The following is a 23,196-nucleotide window of genomic DNA, read 5'->3' as shown; positions in this document are numbered from 1 at the left end:
CTGCTGGTACAGCTGTCCTGTCTTAAGCTGGCTTCTGTTCTTGGACATTTTACAAGGATTTTCATGCTCTGTCACAGATTACAGCCGTGGCCACTGTCACCAGAGCTTCAGAGATAATCATAGTTATGCCCTATTTGACTTTGTTTAACTTCTGGCTGACTGTTCAGTATTTGCAGCCAATCTCTTTATCTTTGATGTCTTCTGTTTAGATATAAGAAAAATGGGTTAATGTGTTCATGAAGCTGAAGAAAGGAAACAAATGAAATTCCAGTCCAAAGATTGCTCAATAATGAGAACACCGGTTTTCTCTTGATAGCCAGCCTTTGGCCTGTTAGTTGTGGGAAGAAAAAAAAACATATTTATACAGTGTGTGTGTGTGTGTGTGTGTGTGTGTGTGTGTGTGTGCCATATGTGTGATATTTCTGGGTGAGAATGACAGTAGTGCAGCTGAAAATACATTAACATTTAACTTGAGTGAATGTAGTTTAAAAGTGAGTTTTTGAATATAGACAGCTTAGGTCTGAACTTGTTTTACCACCATTTCAGTTATATATGCCTATGAATTTACTACATGTTGAAATATTTTCATTAAATGCTGTAGAGCAATTTTTAAATGTAAAATAGACAAAATGCAGCTATACTTAGTTACAGCTGAATAAATATATTTAAACATTTAATCTAACAAACAGTAGATTCCAGCACTTTACATCCATTAAGGAAATAAAAGCTAAATAATGTGGTCTAGTAAACGACGCTGGACAAGATATAGCTGAGTAGTTTTAACTTATTTATTCTTTCACTCCTACTTTAAAGATAAATGACACACATTACCATTCTGTCTCTCTCCACTGAATTAAATGCTCTTTATTTTGGGGGATTGTAAATTGTAGAAATCAGAGCTCCATTGATGATGGCTTTTTATATTCCTTATGTAGATGTTTAACTCAGAGTGAACATACTTGATTGAACTAACTCTGATCAGCTGATCTGGAAACGAAAACTCTGAAATACTCTTCTCAGTGTTCATCAACTAGAGCTCAGTGTTGGAGTCAGAGATGGTTAAACCAGCTTTCTGGAACACCCCTCCGGGCCTTATCATTCCAACAACTCTTTGCTCTAGCACGCACGCCCATCACATAGATTTTGTGTGCCAACTTTTACCTGACAATATTCATATAGTTATTTTCCATAGACACCATGCGTCATACTGTAGTGAAAGATTTCTAGAATGTGTTACTTAACTGGAAGTACGGTTACTTTACCAACATTTATTTGAGCAATTTTAACAAAAATATAGTTGGAGTGGTAAAGTTCAAGCTAGTTTCCAAAGGGAACCTACTCAAAACATATTATTCAGTAAGAGATCCCTGTTCAACTTACTTTTTACAGAAGACAGCAGTGTCACATTACATCTTTTTCAGGGAGTCCCAAAAACATTAAAACACTATGAATGCATAACTGTTCTGCACTCTGGCTTTTCAGCCTTTTGCCAGTTTATGGCTGTTTTATGTTTGAATGCTGGCAGATGTGTAGATGTTGCTGTAATTGTGTTCAAAAAGCTCATGTTTTGCAGGTTGTTACTTGTTAATTATCATCCATTGCCGCTGTCTTTACTGGGCACAGGATCTGAAAGTGAATACTCTATAATGAATCATTTCTGATTTTGACATCATGGAGACTCCATGTGTTACTATCACATACTACAACTCTGTGTCTGCTTACAGATCTGTGTGGTGCATCTGGGCCCAAGCCCCTCAGGCCTCAGCGATCCCTCCCAGGGACGCCTGTTTCTCTCACACACTACCCAATTGACCTGCGAACATCCATGGAAGAAAAGTACAAAGAGATTGCTGAGGTAAGAACTGAAAATCAGACAGATTGTTTCTAAACAGTAAACCCAGAGAAACAGAAACACCATGAGCCATGATTACATTAGAACGTCTAGACACAGCTAGTCAAAATAAACCAGGTGCAACATTAATTAATTTAAAAGTCAGTTTTATCAGTTTTATAGCCTGTCAGCTATTTTAATCAGCTGTTACTGGTATTTGTTTGAATTTTCTGATTATGAAAATAAAGTTGGCAATTTGAAAATCACTTTATTAAATCATGATAAAGCTGTTAACAAATAAACTGTCTGTCATCCCAGTGGCCTCTGTTTTGATTATTGTTAATAATTTCAGCTTTCAATACACAACAAGATACATACTAATACTAATATTGGTTTATTGATTATAATAATTATAATAATGGTTTATTGATTGACTACAGGAAAACTCCAAATTGTAAAATCCAAAATAATGACTGAAGTGTATAAAACATCAGAAACCAGTTCAGTATCTGGCATTCAAGGCTTTATTTGAACAGGTGGTTTTGTGTAAGTTTCAGTGTCTTCCATATATCCATATGCATGGAAATAGACCTGTTAAATGGTGTAAGTTATGTTTCCAACAGGAGCTGTTCACACGCAGCATGGCAGAGAGCGAGATGCGAAGCGCTCCTTATGAGTTCCCAGAGGACAGCCCTATCGAACAGCTGGAGGAGCGGCGGCACCGCCTAGAGAGGCAAATCAGCCAGGACATTAAGTGAGGAAATACAAACACATCACACACACAAAACCTGTTGAATAAACATGACCTCGCGCAGACATAGCTCTCCCTCCGCCCCTCACCTTTTTTACACACAGTCTTGCTTTCCCCCATGCACCCATGCTTCCAACATGCCAGTTTGTGGACTAACTAACCCTGGCAATCAGCTAACTGGGTTAGCCAGCAGATAGCACCTGTCCTGATGTTCATTCTTCTTCTACACAAACTTTTATGAGGAGGTGTGTTCTGTCTCGGTTGCCTGGGTCTGTGGCTATCTACACCACTAAGCCAATCATTCGGGTGGTTATCTGATGTGTCCTCTGCAAGCCCCTGTTTACCAGTCATGGTTTATCACTACTAACTGGTGATATTCTTCTGTGTCAATCACCTTGATCACTTAATACCTAAGGCTTTTGTTATATGTGTGTGAGTATGTGTTAATGCTTGTGTGAGTGTGTGTTCATGTTTGTGCTCTTGCATATATTTGGTCTCTCTCCCTTTGTGTGCTTAATTTCTTCTCACTACCTCTGATGCCCATCTGCTCCCCACCTTGCCCACACTATACTGCGCCGCTGCATATCACCCCAAGGCTTGAGCCAGAGATCTTACTCCGCGCCAAACAGGACTTCATGAAAATCGACAGTGCGGCAGACCTAGAGTGAGTGAGCTCTGCCTCATTATGTATGTTTTGTGTAGTGACTTTCTCTGTTGTTCTTCATTTTCTTTGAATTCATCTCTCTTTTGCTTCCTTGTACTCTTAGAAGTATGCATTGCAACTACTTACCTGCCTGTTTAGTATTCACCAGTGTTATATATTTATCTGGTGTAAGTACTTTTCTCCAGAACCACTGAGAGAGATTATCAGCATATTGAGATGGACCACATCTTCCCCCTGCTGGTGACTTGATGAATGTTCAAATGGGTATCTTGTTTGCTTTGCTTTATACTCTCTAAAAACAAGTCTCTTAAGTCTGGACAAAAGCTAAATTTTGCAACTTCATTTGCATATTCCATCAATCTTGATTTAAGTCCTCTCCCCCTAACCAAGATATGACTTTCTGTGTTATCTTGATGAAACTGATACCTCCTGTATGAACCATGAGACATTCTCACAGCGCTGGTCTGTAGGTTACCCACTGAAGTTTATAATATGGGTACATCTTAGCAGATGTTACCCTAATTGTACAGTGACTTTAAAAAAATATATTTTTTGTTGATTTGATTGAAAAAGACATTTTCATAACCCCAGTACCCCACAATGATTAAGTAGGATTTTTTTCCAGATGATTGCAGATGTATTTTAACTGACACACAGTTAACAGAAATAGTTAATTATACACAGTATGTTTTTGCTTTAATACCCTTGACTGAGTTTAGACGCATCTTTTCGTCTTAAAGCGTTCCTGAGATGTGTCCAGAACTTGGTTAGAGAACTCATGTGGCAATTTAAGTTCACTAGACATCATTTACATTTCTACATTAGTCAAGGTCCCACAGTTGACAATATATCTATATACGTCCAAAGAACTCTCCAAAGACCTCTGAGATACAACTGTGTTCTACTTGGAACATACCTGGAAAAGAGTCTACATTTAAAAGGCATTAAATGTTCCCAGGAACATAATCAAACTTCATTATTGTGAATTTAAGTCAGTGGTTCAAGTCTCCTGGACCACTAACCACTGAAATCCTTACAGGTAACTTTTCACTCGCACCTGAAAGAATCTGCTGGATAGGAAATTTGCTTTTCTGCCAAACTTCCTCCTTACCTCCACATGTTTTCCATCTCTTTGTGTCCTCATTCCTAATGTCTACCTTCCTCTTGTTTTACATTCTACATTTCTCTGCCTAACTCTTTTAAGGTTAATGAAGGAGCAGAGTGTGGACACGGTTGATGATGGCTTTCAGGAGAGGGAAATGCCAATGGAGCGGGAGTACCAGCGGGTCTCAATATCCGGAGAAGAAAAGTGTGGGGTGAGGATCTTTCATTGAATTACTTTCATATGACATTCGTGTTTTCTTACAGACAGTCAAATCAATGCCCCAATAAATTTGCACCCATTCTCATGACCATGGGTTGATATCTCTGCAGGTGCCTTTCACTGACCTGGTTGATGCTGCTAAGTGTGTGGTGAAGGCGTTATTCATTCGGGAGAAATACATAAACCGATCCATGCAGAACTTTTGTAAGACCACAGCTCACGCCTTACAGGAACTCGGGATGAAGCCTCTGGATCTGAGAGTTTATGATGACATAGCGGAGACCCCAGTAGATGCTGGTATGCCAACTGATACAGGATAAGGGTGCAACACATATTTTGTCACAACAGGGCAGAAATGGCAGTGAGAGATTGTTTATAAAAAAGCACAGAACCACTAGATGAAGGCTTTTGCCCCTAAGAACCAGACAGTAGAGTGTCTTTGGACTTTAGTCTGTCTGTGCTCTGCAGTTTTCCTCTTCATCATAACAAAAGATTTGTGTCTTATGTGAGGTACCTGTTTAAACATTTGCTTATTATCAAAACAGAAGCCACATGCACACTGTGTTGGCAAAAACACTAAACAACAAAGTGAATGTGAAAAACTCAGCTCAGCTGGTTTTAAATGTTTTTTTAATTAAGCTTAATCTTTAATTAAGCTGGCCTGATTCAAAACTTCAAAATTCAAAGACAACATAAAAACACAGGAGATGCAGACACTTACTACCTGGTCTCTTTCACCCCAGCAGTTTCTGTATCTTTGTTAATATTTGTTCCAATGCGGAAAAATTGATTAATATCCACACCCTGTTTTCCCAGATGCCCCTGTCCACCCACCTGTTTCAGAGACACACCCCTATGACAATCAGGACCCCAAGAATATGCCGCCAGACACAGGTTATGGGTGCAAGATGGTGGATGGAGTAGTTCATGTCTACACCAAGAATAACAACATGGACAAGTATGTCTTTGTACCTGTGGAACGACACATTTATTAAAAAAAAAAAAAAAGGTTTCTGACCCTGTTTGTAAAACTTCTATTGTGTCTTCCTATTCAGAAGCACAGAACTGGACCTGCCGTATCCTGACCTGAAGGAGTATATTGCAGACATGAATGTTATGATGGCCCTCATCATCAACGGGCCAGTGTGAGTGTTTCTTTGACAGCATGGTTCCTCAAATGTCAAATTTTTTTAGCTCAGTGTATACTTTAAAAGAAAAATCTCTCTGTGTCTTCTGTATGGTGTTCACAGGAAGTCCTTCTGCTACCGCCGCCTACAGTACCTAAGCTCTAAATTCCAGATGCACATCCTCCTGAATGAGATGAAGGAGCTAGCAGCTCAGAAGAAGGTTCCTCATAGAGACTTCTACAATATACGAAAGGCAAGAGTAAACAAACGGCAGCTGCTGCTGGCTTAACTAGTTGATCCATCACTACTACTTTTGATAACATCCTTGACTACAACATTCCCACAACTACAAAAGTTAAAATTATTTATGTAACCTTATTGCTAAGCCTCCTCCAACTGAACCACACCTTTACTGTGATATATTGTGATGTAATCAGTTGAATGAGACATTGAAATAATAACACCCAGTGGTACTGATCCTGCTGTGATCCAGATTTGAGTTGGCATAGATACAAGGTTATTTCTGCCACTCACATCAACAAAAATCTACAGAAAACACTACTCTACAACACTCGGTGATATAAGAAGTATCTTTGTTGTTCTTGTTCTGTTCTGTGCTGACTCAAGGTGGACACACACATACATGCATCATCCTGCATGAACCAGAAGCACCTGCTGCGATTCATCAAGAGAGCCATGAAAAAATATCCTGAGGAGATCGTTCACATTGAGCGTGGCCGGGGTCAGACCCTCAAAGAGGTGTTTGAGAGCATGAACCTGACAGCCTTCGACCTGAGTGTTGACACTCTCGACATGCATGCGGTAAGAAATGGGAGCAGCAGTACAAAATGGCAAAAAAATTATATTAGTTTAAGATATTATGTGCAAAGAAATGCAGGTGAATACATGTGGAGATACAATTTAGATTTACTTGTTTCTCTTGCTAATCAGGACCGTAACACGTTCCATCGGTTTGACAAGTTCAATGCCAAATACAACCCCATTGGAGAATCCATCCTCAGAGAGATTTTCATCAAGACTGACAACCACGTTGAAGGAAAATACTTCGCACATATAGTCAAGGTGTGAAAAAACATAATTTGTCTTTTTTTTACTAATCCAAATAATTTTACAAACCGGTACATCAGAATCTCCTGTCTTCATTTCTCCAGGAGGTGATGTTTGACTTGGAGGAGAGCAAGTACCAGAACTCTGAGCTACGTCTGTCCATCTATGGCCGTTCCCGAGATGAATGGGACAAGCTGGCTCAGTGGGCCGTCAAACACCTTGTGTACTCCGATAACGTGCGCTGGCTTATCCAGGTGCCACGTCTGTTGTAAGTTATCCCACAGCTTGCTTTATCTTGTAGCTCAGGTGTACTGAATTTAACCCTGAGGGCTGAATTTGGTCAGAATAAGCACTTCTTACAAATAGTATGCAACAACAGGTTTATGTAGCAGGTGTGTTTTGCAGTGCTTGTCTGAGGACACTTACTCATTCCTATATATCAAGATTGAAGGTCCTTTTTCTGGTGTTGCTGATCCGTGTTACTGTTTAGTAAATGTTGATCGAACACACAAACTTGTAGCTAGAGAACAAACTAAGAGGAATCAGTTAGTTCAATGCAATGACAGTTGTGGTGACATGATACAGCCTGTGTGTTGTGTGTGGTTATGTTCCTGTATAAGTGAACGGATGTGTATAAGAAACCCTCTCCGGCCTACCTGATTCCAGCTTATTCAAGAGAAAGGAGGCCAAAATACAAGCGACTAGAATGGAACACATAGTGCAAACAATCCTACACATCTTTTCTTCTTAAGTGCAGCTTTAGTTATTTATTGTCTTTAATCCTTGCGTAAGATAGCCTTATGGTTTTATTACCTGTTGTGTGAAATGAGGACATCAGCATTACACAATTCATTGCTATGTCGCAACTGTTATTGTTATTGTGTAATTTTATTACTGATGTAAGCATTCCTAAATGCTGCTGGTGCCATATACACTGTTCCTTACTATTATTAGTAAATACAACTCTGTGTAATGCAGAGTCAGTATTTTCTTCCACCAGATCTGGATTGTGATCTGGATCTGCACCAAATTCTACAAACTCATAGATGTCAACACCATAAATATGATTTTTTCCACCCATAAATTAACTCCTGAGAAATTGATGAAAATTTCGAAAAAATGCCTGATCTCACAATGTGTAGGAAAGTAATGAAAAAATTCCAGGATCCACACTGAAATGTAATGGGTTCTTCCATAGCCCATGCCCCATTTTTCCACAACGTTTGGTGCAAATTAGTTCTGTACTTTTTGCTTAATCCTGCTGACCAGCAAACAAACCAACAAACATACACAGGTGAAAACATAACCTCCTTTGTGGTGGTAACTATAACTATTTTTTAACTAGCGTGATGGTTCCAGCTTCTGCAATAAAATCTACATCAGAAATGAAATAATTATCATTTTTACAGAACAAATAATAATCATGTCTGAGATAACAACAATTGTCCCTGTCCAATCACCACCTCTCCAGTGATGTGTACCACACAAAGAAGCAGCTGGCTAATTTCCAGGAGATGTTGGAGAATATCTTCTTACCTCTGTTCGAAGTCACGATCAACCCCCGCAGTCATCCTGAGCTGCACCTCTTCCTAGAACATGTGAGCATCATGTCACAAGAAATCAAGATTGTCCTGATGATTAACATTCAAAGAAACTGACTGTTGATTTTGTTGTGTGTTGCATATGTGTTCATAGGTGGTGGGTTTTGACAGCGTGGACGATGAGTCCAAACCTGAGCACCACATTTTCAACCTTGACAGTCCGCTGCCAGCCAACTGGACAGAAGAAGACAACCCACCCTACTCCTACTACCTCTACTACACTTACGCCAACATGACTGTGCTCAACCACTTGCGAAGGTATGGGCCAGCTGGACACATATATTATGCACAAAAATCCTGTTATTCACATTCATTCATTGAAACACATAACCATTCAGGAAAAAAAAACACAAAACAAAAATACATGAGATTTTAATTTTGTCCTTTGTCTGACACAGGCGGCGAGGCTTCCATACATTTGTCCTGCGACCTCACTGTGGGGAGGCGGGGCCGATCCACCACCTGGTGTCAGGTTTCATGTTATCAGAGAACATCTCCCATGGGCTGCTGCTCAGAAAGGTCAGGATGGGACACACTTGATTGTTGCTACAGTAGAAATGTTTGGCTTTTGACATGTTGATTTTTACACATTTTTTCTGTGTAACATTTAAAATAGGTTCTCAAGCTAATTTGGAAAGCTTTCATGTTTATTGAATTTTTCCTTTTTGCAGACCTTGTATTTTAATGTGTGAGTGTTGTATGTCATAAAATGGATAAACACATTATCAAGAACACTGGAATTTTAAATACTACTACAGTGAGCCGTACATAGACTCCTTTATTACTCCAAGTTATTACTCCATTTACTCCTTTATTACTCCTGTTTTTAGTAATAATTTAATTGGATTGGACTAAATTATGTTTAGTGCAGCTTCTTTTTATTCTTGGGTCCCCCTGGCTTCACTGGTGAAATTACAAAGAGGTTCAAGATTCAGCTTGCTCATCCACAAACACATGAACATGAAAATTGCCATGCTCCCATCCTAATTAACCGAGGCTGATTACAAAAACTCAAACATACAAATACCCACAGAATAATATCAGAGACAAAAACATTACATAATAAAACTGTTAAAAAATCATCTAAACAATCATATAAAAGCAGACCAACGTTCTGGTGATAGTCCTGTGTCCCCTGTGGGATGAAAGAGAAGAATACTGTGTATGTGACATGTGTACTGCACTTTGTTCGGTCATGCAGCAGGGCTGAGCAACAGTGGTGTCAGTCTGCTGCTGCTTTGAAGAAATCTGAGACAAAGATGTTCTTTATCAGCATGTGACTGTGGCTTGCAGCTATATTTACCTGTGTGTCTGTCTGTATGTCTCGCCCTCTCTCTCTTTGATATCCGTCAGGCTCCGGTGCTGCAGTATCTTTACTACCTGGCTCAAATTGGCATTGCTATGTCACCCCTGAGTAACAACAGCCTGTTCCTCAGTTACCATCGCAACCCACTGCCGGAGTACCTGTCCAGAGGCCTCATGGTCTCTCTGTCCACGGATGATCCCCTTCAGTTCCACTTCACCAAGGTCAGTATGACATAGTTTTGTCTGAATGTACACATGGTCTGTACTGAAGGTACAAACTGCAAAAAGATCTGAATGAGGAGGCTGAAATTACACTATACCCTGGTATGTGTTTGTGTCTGTTTGTCTGTGTGTATGTGTGTGTGTGTATATTTGTGCCCAGGAGCCTCTGATGGAGGAGTACAGCATTGCTGCTCAGGTGTGGAAACTGAGTTCCTGTGACATGTGTGAGCTGGCAAGAAACAGTGTCCTCATGAGTGGATTTTCACACAAGGTAAATCAGTTTATAGCTCTTCTCATTTTCTGTGTTTTTTTATTTTTGTGATTGCATTCGAAGCAACACAATAGAAATAAAAAAAACAAAACAAAATAGAACATCTCAGCTTACAAACTCATTCACTCAGACACATTCAGGCTACGTCCACACTACTACATTTTCATTTTAAACGCATCTCTTTTGCTACATTTTCACCTCCCATCCACAATACTCCAAAAACTGCATACTCCAAAAACCTTTGGCAACAATGACGTAGACACATCTGGTCGCTCCCTGAATGGATCTTATCAGCCTTGACTCCCAGTAGTGAAAACATGAATTACAAGTGTTACTGACCTTGTTGTCTTTGCTAGCAGCTGAAATCCTGCTTGCTTTCCTCATTTGTAATATTGTCTGCAACTAATCAGAGGACATCTACCTGAATAAACAATCAGCTTCCTGTTTACACTGGCTCATGCGTGCCCTGTGTCCTTGAATGGTCACCTGTGTGCGTTTTCAGGTGTGTTAGTATGGATGCAGATTGTTTCTGATATGGAGCTAAAACACTTGTCTGGATGGAGATTGTTTTCATTTTATAATGCTGTTTTAAGCGGGAATACATAGTAGTGTGGATGTAGCCATACATTTAAACAGGTGAGAGACTCAGGATTTACACAAAAGTAAACTTGAAAATAATAAAAACCTCATAGCCAGGTTTCGCTCAGGTCTATACTACACAAACCCCCTTGTGAAAATAGCAGAGATAGCCAAAGCTATAAATGACATAAAAGGCTCCCATATTCTGCGAAATACATTGTCCTTGTAATATAACATGCATGCCAAATGTCAAAGATACATATTCGAGTATGACCTTGTGCCAATATGTTTTGGATGGTACTTTATCTGTTATCCAGTTCAAAAGAATGCATTTTCTTGCGCAGAATGTTTCATTTTGTGTATTTAATCATGAATGTATTTTATCCATCATGTGACACAGTGTCTACGTTATTCCGTTTTTTTCGTAGTAGTGAGACACTTGGAATAATTTTTGTTCAAAATGTAATAACTTTGCTAATAACATGTCCAACAGCTGTCAGATTTTCCTTGTATCTGAGCTTCCCACTCATGTAGCCTCCCCCCTCATTCCAGGCCAAAAGTTACTGGTTGGGCCCCAGTTATTCCAAGGAGGGTCCTGAAAGCAACGACATCCGCCGCACCAATGTCCCTGATATCCGTGTGGCATACCGCAGCGAGACGCTCTCTGAGGAGCTTCATCTCATCATCCATGCCGTGCGTACAGAGAAGCTGGACGTTATTGATGAGGAGGACACTCTGTCCATGGGCCCTCTGCCGGGACAGCGCTGAAATCACAATTGTTCTGTCTCCTCCTGATAACCCATAAGCCTGTGATCCACCTAGCATGACACTGAACAGTCGTGGCGTGAGAGTAATTCTGCTGTGCATTTTACATAGAGTATAAACACCACCAACCATCACTGTAGAAGTATGCCGCACACTGACAGCTGCACCGGTATCAAAAAGCCAAGGATACAGTGTTGCCAGAGCACTTCAGCTCTGACATTCTTCAACTTCTGGTGTCATTTTTTTGTTGCATTATTGTTCAAGTGTTTCATTTCTATTAGAGGTTCTCCTCAGCTCTTTTTTTTTTAGAACCTCTATTTGTAATGTGACATGTTCAATCTGAGTCAGCATGATGATAGTTAGCAGGGATGCACCAGCACCAGGGCTTTTTTTTTTGTGAATGAGCAGCAGGGAAACACTAGAAGCCAGTGTTTACCTCGCCAGACACACTAGGACAATGCTCTCTTTATTTCTCAGTCCATGAATTAGACTGTCCATCCTGTCCTGCTACAGTCATCATCTGTCATTCATTGAAATGTTTTCATCAGAGATATTACAGTATCTCTGCAGTTTTTACAGAAACACACATAACCAGCACATTTAATCTTTCCTAACAGCAAACCTGTTCTGAATGTTGCTTATCTTCCACTTTACAGTCATGCTGCTTAAATAACCTTAGTATATCTATCATCTTCACTATACTTAGACAGATTACAGATGCAGCTTTATTGGAATAATTCTGAGGTTGTTGTTGAAGGTGGGACAAACCTACACAATGTTGACAGGCGGCTTAAAGCTTGAAGAGACTAAATCAAATCAGTTCTATAACAAGGGGGAATAGCTTTTGTCTGAGTATGCTGCAGTGCTGAATATCAGCCATGCATTGAGCTTGGTGTGGTTTCAGATCATTTATTTGCCAAATTGCACACCCAGAATCGTTCTTCCGTGATTTAGATCAGCTCCTACAAATAACAGAAAAGAGAGAAACTCCATAGTGGGTTGAGTAGGTTGAGAGAGAAGCAGACTTTCTGCAGTTGACTGCAGACATTCCATGAAGCAAACGGTGCTTTTAGCTGCAAAGGAAACAAGTCCCAGTAAATGTAGAAAATCATTTTGTTTGATGTTTTCTGTGAGAGATATAAAGGGGAAATGTGTATTGTTGATTTTAACATGAGCACAAGTGTGTAAGTGTGTGAATTCAGCACCACCCAAGGAGAACGCCCTCACCTTTACCTCACTGTGGCCATGAAAACATGGACCCTCTGTCCCTCCGAGGGCCCTCATCACACTCATTCCTTCCTCAGTGACTGAACTAGAAAGTTGTGGAGTTTTTTCCCCTTTGCATGCAGTGCACTGTACATATGCACCAAGCCAAGATTCACAGTGCCTTTTCATTTTTAGCTTTGGGCACTGCATGCCCATGTTTCTCCAAACTGTTTACATGTATAAAGGTTTGCTCCTTATCACGCAACAAGTATTGCATATTTTTTCCTCACTCATACAGTAGGCCTCTGTGCTGTTGTAATGTTCACACTGATAGAACCGAAACCACCTAGCTGCATGCTTGGTGTAAAATAGCTTTTACCTTGGCCTTCGATTGAGGAGGAAAGTTGATTTGTTTCTCTGCTCATAAGTGCTTTTTTTGCATGCCTGCATGAGTAATGGATGGCAGGAGAGAATGAGTTGTTTACAGCAAGCTGTAATGTAAAGCATCTTAACTAATTCAGGGCTGCGCACCAGCTTCCGAGTCGGAAATCTGTTTGCAGTGAATATTACAGCAAACAGATTTAAACTCTGCATTGTTCACCATGTAGACATGAACAAACCATGCTGGGCCATGGTTGAGACTGTCACATGGTTCTTGTAGCATTTGTTTTAAATTTGCCCCTAAATCTGATTAAAACTGGGATCGCACATCTCAGATTTTTTGTATTGTACACTCATCATGTTATCAGACCACTCTACCTGCCACTGGACACTGTTCAACCTCCCATCAAACTGTGAGCATTCTTCTTAAACCTAGACGCTATTGTCAAGTCATATATGACTCAAAGACTAGAAAATGATGAATGAGGAAATGTCAGCCTTTATCTGGATAACTAACTGTAATGTTTTAGGTTACAGTATATACATGTTTGATTTAGAGATGATGAGGATGAAAGATGAGATACAGTAGCTTCTAAGTGTTAAAGGGATGCACTGGAGTTGTGCGCTGCACATGGTGGAATATGTGTGATTCTTGGATTTCATGTATAAAGTGTATTTTTTTAAAGGCGATATAGATAAGAAATTTTATATTCGCAATATATTGATGTCAAGGTTTAACACTTAGTTTTGTTGCCATTGATAATTGTGGATTACAACTATGTCATGAAAAAATAGGGTTTTTTTCAATGCCGTTTTATGGTCGTTAGCCTTTTTAATTTGCTAAAGTAATTGGATAGAACATTTTAGTGTCAGTTCTGCCTGTTTGATATTACAGTAAGTGTTTCCCTTCATGTTTTATTTTTTATTCCTGGGACACCTGTGACATTCATGACTGAAAGGTATTGGGATTGACTGATACCTCTTACTTTAAAGCCAAAAGTTGTCTCTACAGTAGCAAGCCAGACACTGACCTCTATACACACACACACACACACACACACACACACACACACACACACACACACACACACATACACACACACACACACACACACACATACACACACACACACACACACAAAAACTAAACCTTATTCTACATCAGTGCAGTTGACTTTTGGTATTTGTTGAGTGCAGAGACTCATTTCAACCACAACTGTGTGAGAACCTTTCACTTGAGCCGAACTACTGAGGGACTGTGAGCTCCACTGACTTGTCCTGGTACACCAGTCCACAGGCTGAAGCACATAGTATATTTTATTTTATTTTTTTAGTCTATTTCAGCCTTCATTAGTTGCAATGTTTAACAACCACCTTGTTGATTACTTTATAACATTTTTTAAGGTAATTGTGGAAATAGATTTTCGATGTCAGTTAACCCTGTTGTGATATGTTATCACTGAAAGACAGATAGGATCTGACCCATTCAGCTTCACAGCTTGTTGTTTACTGTATCTGTGTCCACTTCATGGTTGTGCACTCACAGCATAGTGCACCTTACCTCACAAATATTAATCTCTGATAATGATAATGATGATCATAATAATTTCAGCTCTGTGTTGTCTTCAGCAACAGCACAACTACAAATAATCATTATTTTCAGTATTGACTAATCCATTGATTATTATCTTGGTCAGTTGCTTGGTGGATAAAGGGGTGAAAAATCACTCACTCACTATAACTCCCAGTTCTGCAAGGTGATGTAATCACATTGATTTGTCCAAAACGCAAAAATATCTGGTTTACCATGACAGGAAAAAAAGATACGGCAACAAATCTTTCCGTCTGATAAGCTTGAACATTTAAAAATTACGTAAATCATCAATCATCACAATTGTTGCTGATTATTTTTCTGTCAATCAGCTAATCGATTAATCACTGTAAATAATGGCACATGAGAAGCAATTCCCAAGAGAAAAGAACAGTAGAAACCATGTAAAGATATTGTAGAGATACTTTCTCTGAGCAGCAACATGCCAACAAAAAAAAACCACACCAGTTATTCAAATATATTATTCACAGTTTAATAGTTTACTATCTAAATGAACATGTTCTGTTGTTAAGACATTCATCTTGATTTATTTGTGTACTAACTTCCCAGTGTGTTAATTACAAATATTCTGATGCTCATACTCAAGTATGTTTGTGTTCAGTTGATATTTTTCTAGTATCTTTGTTTTTACACAGTCTTGTCACTTTTTTGACATGGGATTTTTTATTTTGAAATGTTCCTATATTTTGTGTCCATTGATCTGTAGCCATATTATTGTCTGAAATGGATTGCCACTGTTTTACAGATTCAATTGCTTCTGATAAGGTTCATGTGTAATGTCTGAATAAAATAAAGCATGTTTATTTACAGATTACATAACACCACATAGATTGGATTTTTTTTACAGAACTCACAGCGTTACACTACATTACACTTGATCGCACACACTGATTTGATTGAGTGTTGACATTTCTGAATGATACCAGACAACTTCACTAATGTACATTTCAAAGTGACATTTAAGTTATTTGATACAAGCATATTTCTTGTAAATGTGACAAAAACTTTCAGAGGATACTATAACTAAAACTATAAACCTGATCTGATTTTTATAGCATAATGTTAGCTGAAGGCTTACAGTATCAAACCACTTGTGAGCTGTTTCGGTCCATGATCCTTCTTCCCTCTTCTTCGATGTCCTCTTTTTGGTCTCACTTAATAGGCAGACTACAGTGTTGAAACACAAAACAAACAAAGAGATGCCTGTATTTACACCAGCATGTATTATTGGGATGATAATAAATCTCCAGACAGACAGCATAGACAAATGATGCCGCACTGTGGTCTGTAACTTACAGCCATGGCCGACTTGACTGCTTGTAACTGGAAGAAGACTCGGCCTCCTTCCTCTGGACACACTTCCTTCAGTTCCTCTCTGGTCATCCCCAGGAGCATAGAGCCGCTCAGCACGCCCAAACATCGTACAGTGCTGCAAGAGATCAAGAAGTAGTATTTTAAGTTTTTAATTAACAAAACTGTAACATGTCGGTTGAGTGCAGCTTTTTTTTAAAATTAATTGCTGAAGTCCATTTTTAAAACACATTAAAAAAGACTAAATTGATGCAGCAGAGGTCAACATAGTCATATATATATATATAAATATGTGTCAAGCTCCAAAAACATGGAATCCTACGTTTCCCATAATGCAACTCAACAGCATCTTTAATTAGACTTTCCATGATTCTTAAATGCGCTCCAGTTCAACAAAAAATTATACAGCAGTTTTTACTGGCTGCATTGTACTGTACCAATACAGTGCAAAAACATTAGAAACACACCGCAACACTTGGACTCTGTGGTTCTGTCAAGTGTGAACTTACATTTTACTAAAGCCCTTGTCTTCCAGCCAAGCTTTCACTTCTGCAGGGTTGGATTTCTTTGTTAGGACAGGAGACCCTCCAGGGAGCTGAGAAAATGGTATGATAACGATAACTACACTGTATTATCATATCATATCATCAGTTGTTATTTAGTTTAATTGAAGCTTCCAAACATACTGATTGAGTCACATTTTACATTATGTAATCAATCATATAATTATATTTTACTGTTTTTGCCATTTTTTTTTCTTTCTTTTTGCTGCAGCTGTGGCTTTTCCACTCTAATTTACTCAGGTTAATTCAGCCAAAAGGTCAAAATCACTGAGAAGTGACGCATAATTACGCAAAAGCATATTGTGTAAGAAGTTACTGCTCCATTTCCTAAAATGCAGTTTGAAACAGCATTTAGTCTACACATAAGTACCTCCTCAGGTTGTTTATCTTCAGCCTCCAGGACATTATTGGGTACGAAGCCCTCCTCCCCCCTGCTGTTCCTCACTTTCCACCACTGCTTCGCTGTGTCCAGCACCTGCGGATGGACAAAGCACAGACTAGCCATGGTACAGAGGAATGCTGGGACTTTTTAACTGAGTGCCACTGGTTATAAAAACCAAAAGAGTAGTTTTGTCATGTCACTAAAACTCACCTCAACTATTTCTCCTTTTCTGATGGTGAGCTCCCTGTGGTTTCTTGAAATGAAGTCATACAAAACACACATGCGACGTGTTTCTGACTCACCTGAGCTGAAAAAACGCATCAAAAACTTAGACCTTTTCAATTTAAAATGTTCCCATTGCTGGATTATACTTTGTGTGCTTGTGCATACCGTGCTTTTTGTGGAGGATGTGGTGGTGTCCAGTTGGCTGAAGCCTACACAGAAAAAGTAAATGGGTAAATGGTCCTGTTAAGCTTTTTTTTTTTTTTTACTAACTAAAGAGCCTGTGGAGAGTCATCTGCTGACAGGCTACGTGTCCGTCTGCGCTGGTGTCATACTGAATGTTTGATGTGAATGTTTACCTGGCTGGGTGCAGGTTGTGGACTCTCCTTTCTTCTCGCAGGTTCACCGAGTGCAGGTGCTGCAGTCACCTCAGGGGGCTGCCAGCCGTCAGAAAACGTCAGAGTGTACGTTGGGATGTCTTCGTCATCCTCTGGCCATTTGGTACTGGTAATATGGTTAAAATCATACCTGAATATCATCCTAGCTCTTTATCACATACACACACCTGTTTCATACACTTAAGTAAAAAAAATGCAAATGTCAAATGTCAAGCAGAGACATAATCAGAATTTCTAAATAATGGAAATAATAACTTATTATGTCCAACACTGTCTGGTGTCCCACCTGGGGATGTTCCAGGGGTCTCCTAAAGACTGCCACAGCTGGTCCTCCTCTGTGGACGCCTCTTCACTCATGAGACGGATACACTGAGGCGTCAGCAGTGGAGCCACGATAGTTGATGGCAGATGCTCAGGACAGTGAGTTGTCACCTGGTGAGGAAAATGACAATCAATCTTCTAACAACAGTAAGTGCAGAATGGTAGTTGTGTGCACACCCAGTCCTGTAAGGGGAAGGTGCAAGGCTGAATATTTACACAAATATGAGCAGAAAGAGCACAGCAGGCACACTGAATTACAGCTCCTACAGCACAGACTTCATGGTCTAAGCGTGAGCTAAGATGTCTTCATGAAAAGCTCATTTTAAAACAAAATATATTATCGAAAATCTATTAATTATGAAGAAAAGAATCTTGAGTGAAATAAAAAATATATCATATAATGCCACTAATTCAACAACCAAAAGGTAAACAAGTGTAAGTGTAGAAAATATATCCATAAGGTTGAGCTAAATCCCACGTGAAAACCTGCATTACAACACACAGAGCAATGCATTCTGTCAACCTGACAGGGCTCTTAATATGAATATTTATAATGATAAATGCGACAGCATGTGACAGTACATGTGCTCCAGCAAGTTACCCAAAATTACAACTATTCAGAATTATTCAAATTGAAGAGATGCACTGACTTACGAATGCTAACGTGGTGAAGAGAGAGTGAACAAATTCAGCAGCACTGGGATTATTAATCTTGCCATTGAGCTCCCCCTGTCAGAACACACAGCAGCAACACTGTTACACAAGCTGTACATCACGGAGTGAACAGGAACCAAGGTGATGACAGTATGTAAATGTGATTAATGACATGTACCAGAAGGTTGAAACCACATTTGATCTTATGGAGACACTCTGCAAACTCTTCTGTAGGGGGCATGCCCTCCATGACTAAAAGAGAAAATCTAAATGTAAACATGATGGAGCATTCACAACTGATGATGTTTTGTACATTAAAAAGAATGCAATGCATCCTACATGTATGTCTGCCTTAAATTACCTTTTCCTTTTTTCTTCTTCTTCTTTTTCTTTGCATTTTTAGCCACTGCTGCAGCTACTTGTCCCATGAAGAATTCAATGTCAGTTACAATATGATTCAAGATATCCTGTAAAGAAAGAAAAAAAGAAAGAAAGAAAATCATTTACGTATTCTACCTCTCTTAAATGGTATTATATATATATATATATATATATATATATATATATATATATCACAACAAACTATGGCTCATGGTGTATGCAGGACACTAACCACGCTCCTGTCCAGCTCTGTGTACTGGCGCGGTGGAGGCAGGAGTTTTTCTCTAGCGCTCGGCTGTGGCGGTGGCAACTCACGTCTGGAGGGTGAAGGCTCCATCTCCTCCTCATCCTCCTCCTCATCCTCCTCCTCTTCATCCTGAGGTAAAAGCAGTTCAGGCTCAGGGATGTCATCTTCTACACGTACAAACAACAGAAAAAAGAAAAGAATGGAAAGGTTTGTATTGATTTTGACTCCATCACTATTAATCAGAGCAGCAGTTGTACAGTATGTGTCCTGTCACAGCCTCACCGAAGTCAGGGGCCGTCCACAGGAGCACTGAGTGAGCCTCGGGACTCTTCTCTTTAGGTTCAGGGGTTGCTGCAGCATTACGGTGGTTTCTCAGTCCTTCATGGGCAGCTATAAGTCTTGCACTGCTGCTTCAGAAAGAATGAGAGGCAAGAAAATCAATAAAGCTTCAAGCAAACGGTGCTCAGTGATGTTACTGCAGCTTCTTACCTGACGCTTGGATCCTCTCTTCTGCGCGACAGTGCTCGTGAGAGATCCCTTTGAACATAGTCAGCCTATAAATAAAAAAACAGTCACTCACTCATTTCTTTCCCGTACCGGTCACATTCACAGCCATTTTCGTGGGTTTGTCCTCACCCTGACATCCTCACACTGGAACATGAAGACAGTGGTAGTCTTTTTTCTCCCGGGCTGCACTGACATTGTGAGCAGGGAGGTAAACACTCCAGTGTCCAGCACAGCATTTAGCTCCAGGATGTCACTGACAGCCATGGACTCCAGCTCCTCCTGACAAAAAGATTTTTGGGGGGATTTTTTTTTTTTTTATGCACACATTATGTATGAGACTATGAGAGTCTGTCTAGCAAATGCTCATACTCATGAACCCATCCATCAGTAACCTTCATGCCCTGTTGATGGAGTAAATCTATGAGAGACCACTGCTACAGGTCTAATGCTGCTTACCTTGGTTTCAACGTCTGTGAGCAGCAGGTTGACACCGCGCACCTCCAGCAGCATGTTCTGACCCCACACACGACCCATCCCGTCCAGCAGCTTCAGACGCTCCACACAGTCAGCTACGCTTTTCAGATCCTTCCCATCCAGGTCACAAGTGAATAAGTGCTGTAATACAGTTGAATAAAAAAAAATAAAAAAACATCATTATGCATGCCATGATTCAGAATGGGTCATATGTGTATGGATAAAGATGAGGTGACATGTGTACCTCCACTCTGTACTGAAATTTGCCCATCATCTTGTTTATAGAATCCGCATATTCCTTCCTTTGCACTGTTGGGACATAAAGCAGAGCTCGGTATCATTCTTGAAATTGAACTGATACGGTGTAATGACTTTTTATGTTAAGTACAGCAGTGCTAACTTACAGTAAATTGACTTTGCACTGGGCCTCGAGAGACCTGAGACCTGTGATGACACTTCAGTCATAGTGGAATAACCACTGTGGCAAAGGAAATACAGTAACGATCATCTGCTGATGAATGAATAAATGAATGAAACAAACAACTAATCGATCAATCAATCACATAATAAATACATACTTTGACTGGATTGATCCTGCATAGCTGCTGGTGTCGTTGCCAAAGGGACTGTTACGCCTTAACATCCTCAGTGCTGACACAGCTGCAGTATCACATATATATGTCATATATATACACACACTATGAATGTGTAACGTCAGTGGTATGAGCTGAGTCAGCAGCTGGCATCTGAAATAAATCTATAGATTATTCATTTTATTAATTTGCATTGAAGGCTCCAAAGCTGAGAAAGGCTATTTCAGTTGAGAAACACAACCTTCACATGTTAGAAGCTCAACAAGTCTCCTCTCAAACATCTCAACATCTCAACTCTCAACTGAATTGAATTGAATTGAATTGAATTTATGAACAAACTAGTTATTATCACCTAGCAACACAGCTTGTGATCATCCTAACAACATCTTTATGGTGCTGTTATAATATTTAATTATAGAACATAGAAATAAGAGTTTGCATATTAAAGACAGGTGACACCCTTACATTACAAATATTTGTGAACAGAGGCTGTGAGAATACAATAAGACGACAACAACACAAATACCGTATATGACTGATAAAGAACATTTTAAATCCAACAAGTCTTTTATCTGCATTAAAACTTTCTTAAAGATATTTTTATTTTGGGGAATATGGAGAAAATGAACTTGATGTGGATTTTGTTCAAATTGTCTTAAAAAACACCTTCACTCTCAGCGAGCCTTCACTACACATTATTTACACGAATTACAAAGACATATAGTCTTCACTTAACCATGGAGATTGTCAGATGTTCTTACCTATGATGTTTGGCAGTTGAATGTTGTTGTTGTTCCTTCCGTATTATTTAAGCCTTAGTACAAATACAACTGATATTTTAATCCTGCACCTCAGTCAACGACATTATACACCCAAGACTTCCTCATAAAAGAGAAGGACAAAGTCCACTGTCAGTAGCTAAATGATCTGTGCGATACTGAGCCAACTCAGGGAATGAGGTCTTAAGTGAGGCATCCCATATGAGCAAAGGTTACCAGATATGCAGGAAATCACCTTACCCCAACAAAACCTTAAAGGTTTCCAGGACTATAAATGAGAACATATGTATCCTATCAGCATCTTATCATTTTTCCATTCATGACTATTAAGCTTTTTCTTTTCCTCATGTAAACGGTCAGAGCCTAAAAACTATCTACCACAGAAAGTTGCCGACAATAAGTTAGATATACTTCAGAGTGAATTAAAACCTGATTAACAGAAAAACAAGAGATAAGGCAGTTTGTTTATTTGCATTCCTGACATGACACGAGCCATGAATTTGTAAAACTGCCTTTTTGTGATGCTTCTGTAATACACATTTTTAAATATCTGCTAAAGTCGGGATCATTTCTATACCATGTCCAGTTTGATGTGCTTTCATGAGTCTTTTCCACATAGGCCTACACTCACTGAGCACTTTAATAGGAAACCCATAATAATACTGGGTGTGGCCTCCCTTTGCTCTCAACAGCCTCATTTCTTTGTGGCGTGTTTTCAACAATGCAGCATTAAAAACTTGATTGGTTGGTGTTAGAAGGCCCTAAGTGTGCCAAGTAAACGTTACACCACCACCACCAGCAGCCTGGACCGTTGACACAAGGCAGGTTGGGCTCAGGGATTCATTCTGCCGACGCCAAATTCTGACTCAGATTCATCAGACCACCGCTGTGAGTAAACTCCAGAGACTGTTGTGTTTCAGAAATACTCACACCAGCCCATGTGGCACCAACAATCACATGACAGTCACATTTTTCACCCAGTCTGATGTTTGATATGAACATTAACTGAAGCTCCTGACCTGTATCTGCATGATTTTATCTACTACACTGCTGCCACATGATTAGGTGGTTGGATAACTGTGTTGTCAAGTTGTAGCACTTAACATGTGTGTCAGTATGTCCTCTATCTCTCTTCTAATTCCCCTGAAACCTCAGAGTATCATTAAATAAGTGTCATTCCACTTGACTGACTGGCTCCACAATAAAACCTCCAGCCCTTTGGGTTTTATGTCAGGTGAGGTCGAAATCACATGGCCAAACATTAACCAGAGCGAATTCCTTAGTGATGTAATGAACACATAGGAAACGACATGAACATATTTAGCTCAGAAAAAAAAAAGCTATAATGTGTGAAAATTATTCAAACTCACGAACTAACATCAAACTAACATTAAACAGAAATACCAAACAATAAAAATGGTTGAAAATAGCTCTAATGTTACCGGCCAAGATTAAAATTCAGCTTACAAAGCTTTTACTTTTGATACTTGTAGGAAACTCTCAGTAATTATTTTCTTTTACTGAAGTAACACTTTGAATGCAGGACTTATACTAGTATTGTAGTATTGTGCTACTTTTAGCCTACTTTAGTATCTACTAAAGTATCTGAATAATTATTCCGACAGCATTAAGTATAGAGGGTATTTATGATGTTCAA

At 39.4% G+C, this 23,196-nt stretch overlaps 2 protein-coding genes across 9 annotated transcripts in view; one reads left to right on the top strand and one right to left on the bottom strand.

Annotated features, from left to right (window-relative positions):
* ampd2a (adenosine monophosphate deaminase 2a) overlaps positions 1 to 14,244 on the top strand; it is a 32,107-nt gene extending 17,863 nt beyond the window's left edge. For 2 of the 4 annotated variants that reach the window (XM_071495500.1, XM_071495503.1), the window contains exons 2-18: positions 1,725 to 1,855; positions 2,455 to 2,585; positions 3,178 to 3,246; positions 4,451 to 4,562; positions 4,681 to 4,867; positions 5,387 to 5,528; positions 5,626 to 5,715; positions 5,821 to 5,950; positions 6,325 to 6,519; positions 6,649 to 6,780; positions 6,870 to 7,033; positions 8,237 to 8,363; positions 8,461 to 8,624; positions 8,765 to 8,885; positions 9,720 to 9,893; positions 10,054 to 10,164; positions 11,296 to 11,658. In XM_071495500.1, the coding sequence (XP_071351601.1) occupies positions 1,725 to 1,855; positions 2,455 to 2,585; positions 3,178 to 3,246; positions 4,451 to 4,562; positions 4,681 to 4,867; positions 5,387 to 5,528; positions 5,626 to 5,715; positions 5,821 to 5,950; positions 6,325 to 6,519; positions 6,649 to 6,780; positions 6,870 to 7,033; positions 8,237 to 8,363; positions 8,461 to 8,624; positions 8,765 to 8,885; positions 9,720 to 9,893; positions 10,054 to 10,164; positions 11,296 to 11,511 (2,396 nt within the window). In that variant the 3' untranslated portion in view covers positions 11,512 to 11,658. Of the gene's footprint in view, positions 1 to 1,724; positions 1,856 to 2,454; positions 2,586 to 3,177; positions 3,247 to 4,450; positions 4,563 to 4,680; positions 4,868 to 5,386; positions 5,529 to 5,625; positions 5,716 to 5,820; positions 5,951 to 6,324; positions 6,520 to 6,648; positions 6,781 to 6,869; positions 7,034 to 8,236; positions 8,364 to 8,460; positions 8,625 to 8,764; positions 8,886 to 9,719; positions 9,894 to 10,053; positions 10,165 to 11,295 lie in introns of all 4 variants that reach the window. The other 2 variants (XM_071495502.1, XM_071495501.1) reach the window with 2 other exon arrangements.
* A 913-nt stretch (positions 14,245 to 15,157) lies between these two features.
* Positions 15,158 to 21,696, bottom strand: eps8l3a (EPS8 signaling adaptor L3a). 5 transcript variants are annotated; one of them, XM_071495508.1, is made up of 20 exons: positions 21,522 to 21,696; positions 20,746 to 20,913; positions 20,572 to 20,645; positions 20,412 to 20,476; positions 20,150 to 20,308; positions 19,823 to 19,972; positions 19,676 to 19,740; positions 19,469 to 19,593; positions 19,172 to 19,353; positions 18,920 to 19,025; positions 18,737 to 18,810; positions 18,559 to 18,633; positions 17,870 to 18,015; positions 17,545 to 17,689; positions 17,354 to 17,397; positions 17,174 to 17,270; positions 16,952 to 17,056; positions 16,528 to 16,613; positions 16,004 to 16,136; positions 15,158 to 15,874 (listed from the first exon to the last, which is right to left on the bottom strand). In XM_071495508.1, exons 2-20 carry the CDS (start codon positions 20,850 to 20,852, stop codon positions 15,863 to 15,865), a joined length of 1,950 nt encoding a protein of 649 aa, XP_071351609.1. In that variant the 5' UTR covers positions 20,853 to 20,913; positions 21,522 to 21,696; the 3' UTR covers positions 15,158 to 15,862. The 5 variants fall into 5 exon arrangements, with proteins under 5 accessions (XP_071351609.1, XP_071351607.1, XP_071351608.1 ...); XM_071495506.1 differs by having other exon boundaries at positions 19,469 to 19,596; positions 21,522 to 21,655; XM_071495507.1 differs by having other exon boundaries at positions 15,722 to 15,874; positions 20,746 to 20,827; positions 21,522 to 21,660.
* Between the last annotated feature and the right edge of the window lie 1,500 nt (positions 21,697 to 23,196).

This window comes from Trachinotus anak, unplaced genomic scaffold (assembly GCF_046630095.1).
Source record: "Trachinotus anak isolate AG129_WGS33_773 ecotype Australia unplaced genomic scaffold, CSIRO_AGI_Tana_v1 ptg000013l, whole genome shotgun sequence".
NCBI classification, from domain to species: Eukaryota; Metazoa; Chordata; class Actinopteri; order Carangiformes; family Carangidae; genus Trachinotus; species Trachinotus anak.
Note: the sequence above shows the minus strand (reverse complement) of the source record. Positions and strands in the feature narration are given on the sequence as shown.

Bases quoted from the DNA above. Each gene is read 5' to 3' on its own strand.
- eps8l3a (XM_071495506.1), bottom strand. From the start codon at position 20,852: ATGACATATATATGTGATACTGCAGCTGTGTCAGCACTGAGGATGTTA. The intron at 19,597-19,675 runs GTAAGAAGCTGC...TTCTTTCTGAAG, and splicing joins AGAGAGGATCCAAGCGTCAG to CAGCAGTGCAAGACTTATAG. The intron at 18,811-18,919 runs GTAATTTAAGGC...TTTCTCTTTTAG, and splicing joins GAAGAAGAAAAAAGGAAAAG to TCATGGAGGGCATGCCCCCT.